Here is a 3338-nt window from a genome sequence, read left to right as displayed (position 1 = left end):
TTTTTTTGTTTTTGTTTTTTTTCCCCTCCTGGATCGTTGCCCTCGTGGCGAGGGGCCGTGCCGCCGGAGGAGCCGGATTGCTCCGTGGAGGGACGCTGCTGACCGGTGATAACAGCGCAAGGGGGGAGCGGGGAGCCGAGCCCGGCGGCACCGGGGCTCGCCGGCCCCGGCGGGCGGCACAGCTCGGCGGCGAGCCCGGCGCCATGGACTCGGCGCTGCCCCGCCAGGTGCGCCCGGGCAGCGGGGCGGCGGGGGCGGCCTGAGCTGCGCGCCCAGAGCCCGGGGACGCAGCGGGGAGCGAGGAAGGAAGGAAGAAGGAAGGAAAAGAAAGGAAAGGAGGGGGGCGGGAGGGCGCGGAGGGGCTCCGAGAGCCGCGGCGAGAGGCGGGGGGGGCTCGCATGCCGCCCCCCGGGCCCCCGCCCGCGCCCCGTCCTCGCGCCTAGAGCCCCGGGGGCGCTCCGCGGGTGCCCCGGCCCCTCGGGGGCCGCCGTCGGGCTCGCCCCTTCCCTGCGGCCGGCGGCATGGAGCTGCGCTCGGAGCTGCCCAGCGTGCCCGCCGCGGCCCCCCCGGTGCCCCCCAGCTCGGTGGCGGCGGCGGCGGCGGCCGCGGCGGCGACGCTGCCGGTGAGCGTGGCCGGGAGCCTGCTGCGGGCTCCGCCGCTGCTGCTGCGGGCGGCCGAGAAGTACCCGCGGACGCCCAAGTGCGCCCGGTGCCGCAACCACGGCGTGGTGTCGGCGCTGAAGGGCCACAAGCGGTACTGCCGCTGGAAGGACTGCATGTGCGCCAAGTGCACCCTGATCGCCGAGCGGCAGCGCGTCATGGCCGCGCAGGTGGCGCTGCGCCGCCAGCAGGCGCAGGAGGAGAACGAGGCCCGCGAGCTGCAGCTGCTCTACGGCACCGCCGAGGGGCTGGCCCTGGCGGCCGCCAACGGCATCATCCCGCCCCGGCCCGCGTACGAGGTCTTCGGCTCCGTCTGCGCCGGGGCCGGCGGCGAGGGAGGCGCCGGCGCCTCAGGTGAGGCTGCGAGGGGATGGGGCTGAGGGTGGGGGTGCGGGGCGGATGGACGGACCGACCGACGGGGGGTGCGTGGCTCTGTGTGTCCGTCTGTGTCTGTGTGTCCGTGTGGGGCTGGCGACCGCGCTGACGGCTCTCTCCCTTCTCCCCCCCGCGCCCCGCAGACGCCAAGGTGCAGAAGTTCGAGCTGTTCCCCAAGACGCTGCTGCCGAGCCGCGCCGTGACCCCGCAGCAGGCGGCCGGGAAGCCCCTGTCCCCCGACGGCGAGGCCGCGCCCGGCACCTCCTCCCCGGAGGCTCGCCACGGCTCGGGCTCGGAGAACGGGGACGGCGAGTCCTTCCTCAGCTCGCCCGTCTCCAAGGGCCCGAAGGAGGGCGAGGAGAGCCCGGGCTCCATCAGCCCGCTGGGCTCGGACTCGGGCTCGGAGGCGGACAAGGACGAGCAGGACCCGTCGCCCTCGGCCGGCGGCCGGCAGCGGACTCCCATCGACATCCTGACGCGCGTCTTCCCGGCGCACAAGCGCAGCGTGCTAGAGCTGGTGCTGCAGGGCTGCGGCGGCGACGTGGTGCAGGCCATCGAGCAGATCCTCAACAACCGCGGCCCGGACAAGGGCCCCGAGGAGGGCTGGGCTCGGGATGGTGCCCTGCAGGGCCTCCCGCCCGCCCCGGCCGCCGCCGCCCACCACCACCGGCCCTTGATAGCCGGAGCCATGGCCCCCGCCATCGGCACGCTGGGCAGCCGCTCGGCCTTCTCCCCGCTGCAGCCCAACGCCACGCACTTCGGGGCCGAGGCCAGCGCCTACCCGCTGGGCACCCACCTGGGACTCAACCCGCTGCGCCTCGCCTACTCGGCGCACAGCCGGGGACTGGCCTTCATGACCCCTTACTCGACGGCCGGGCTCATGCCCACGCTCGGCTTTCGGCCGCCCGTGGACTACGCCTTCAGCGACCTCATGCGAGACCGCTCCGCCGTGCACAAGGAGCAGGTCTACTCCGGCGGCCTCTACGGGCCCATGGTCAACAACACCCCCGAGAAGCAATAGCGCGGCCTCGGCGGCGGGGTGGGGGGTGCCAGGATGGCCAGGGAGCTCGGGTGCGGTTGCTGCCACCGCCCTCGGTGGCACTTGGGGGTGGGCAGGGAGCTGGGCAGAGCTGGGTGCCTTCAGAGGGCCAGAAGGTGCGCTTGGGTTGGGGAGGCACGAGTCGCTCTTTGTTGCTTATGGCCATAAGCATGGATATACCCTGGGTGTGCTGCGGGGTGGGTACGCGCACACATACCGCGCACACACACACACACACTCCCCCCATACATTTATATATATGTATACTAGCAAGTGTATAATGTTATAAAATGGAAATCTAAGTTATTAATGTAACTCGTAGGTGAACTTGGTATTAACGTTAAGCTAAAGGTTAGACAGCTCATTGTAATACTTACCAGGCATATAGATGAAATATATTGTCAAATTGAAAGCCCTTCTCCTCCTGCCCCCGGAAATGTTACGACCTGTATATAACATTGGAAAGTAGATATATTTGTAACTGTCCGTAGGACCCAGGCGCCAATGGTGTATGATGGTTTAATAAGCCTCCTTCATTTGTGATCTGCAAGAAAATTGCTTTCTCGTTCCAATGTAGCAAACTTCTTGCTGTTTCTAACAGGTAATTCTGTGTTTCCATTTCATAGAAATAAATGTTATTTTCTATTAAAAAAAAACAACAGTGGTATAAGTGGCAAGTGGTATTTGATCAGGCGGTGAGAGTGTGTTTTGGGAGATTGGTTTGGCAAGCACGGTCAATATCAGAAGGAGTCTACAAAACTAGTACAAATATGTTTATTACATTTTTATCATCGTGAAACCAGGTAGACTCCGGAAAATTTGCAAATAAAAGCGAAGCCTACAAATGGGACCAATTTCCGTATCAACTGAAATTGTTAAAGAACTTTATTTCCAGTTCTGGTCTTTATCTTATTCACGCCAGAAAAAAAAAATAATAAAATAAAAACCGGAGATGCAAGTTGAAGCGGGAAATTTTCCTTACAAATCTTGCCGATTTTTTTTTTTCCTTTTTTTCTTTTTTCTGTCATTTTCAGAAGATCTGCCCATGGTGTGCTGGCACTGAACGGCGCAGGGGCTCCCCGGGGCCGCAGCTGACGGCCGCCCAGGGCGCGGGGGCGCGCCGGAGGCGGGGGCGCGCCCGGCCGCTGCTTCGGGAGCACCTCTCCGCTTTGCTTTCGGGATCCGGGGGGGCTCTTGGGTGCAGTGGGGCTGGCGCTGCCCCGGCCCCATCCCACTTCGTGCCTGCGCTCGGGTCGGCCGGAGG

At 64.8% G+C, this 3338-nt stretch overlaps 1 protein-coding gene across 1 annotated transcript; it reads left to right on the top strand.

The window, feature by feature from the left end:
- Positions 1-406: 406 nt before the first annotated feature.
- On the top strand, positions 407-2985 carry DMRTA2 (DMRT like family A2). Its single transcript, XM_084528509.1, has 2 exons — positions 407-1014; positions 1179-2985. Exons 1-2 carry the CDS (start codon positions 522-524, stop codon positions 2054-2056), a joined length of 1371 nt encoding a protein of 456 aa, XP_084384635.1. The 5' UTR covers positions 407-521; the 3' UTR covers positions 2057-2985.
- The last annotated feature ends 353 nt before the right edge of the window (positions 2986-3338 follow it).

Source organism: Aythya ferina (assembly GCF_964211825.1).
Source record: "Aythya ferina genome assembly, chromosome: 8".
Lineage (NCBI taxonomy): Eukaryota > Metazoa > Chordata > Aves > Anseriformes > Anatidae > Aythya > Aythya ferina.
The sequence above is the reverse complement of the archived record's forward strand: the minus strand, read 5'-3'. Positions and strand labels throughout refer to the sequence as shown.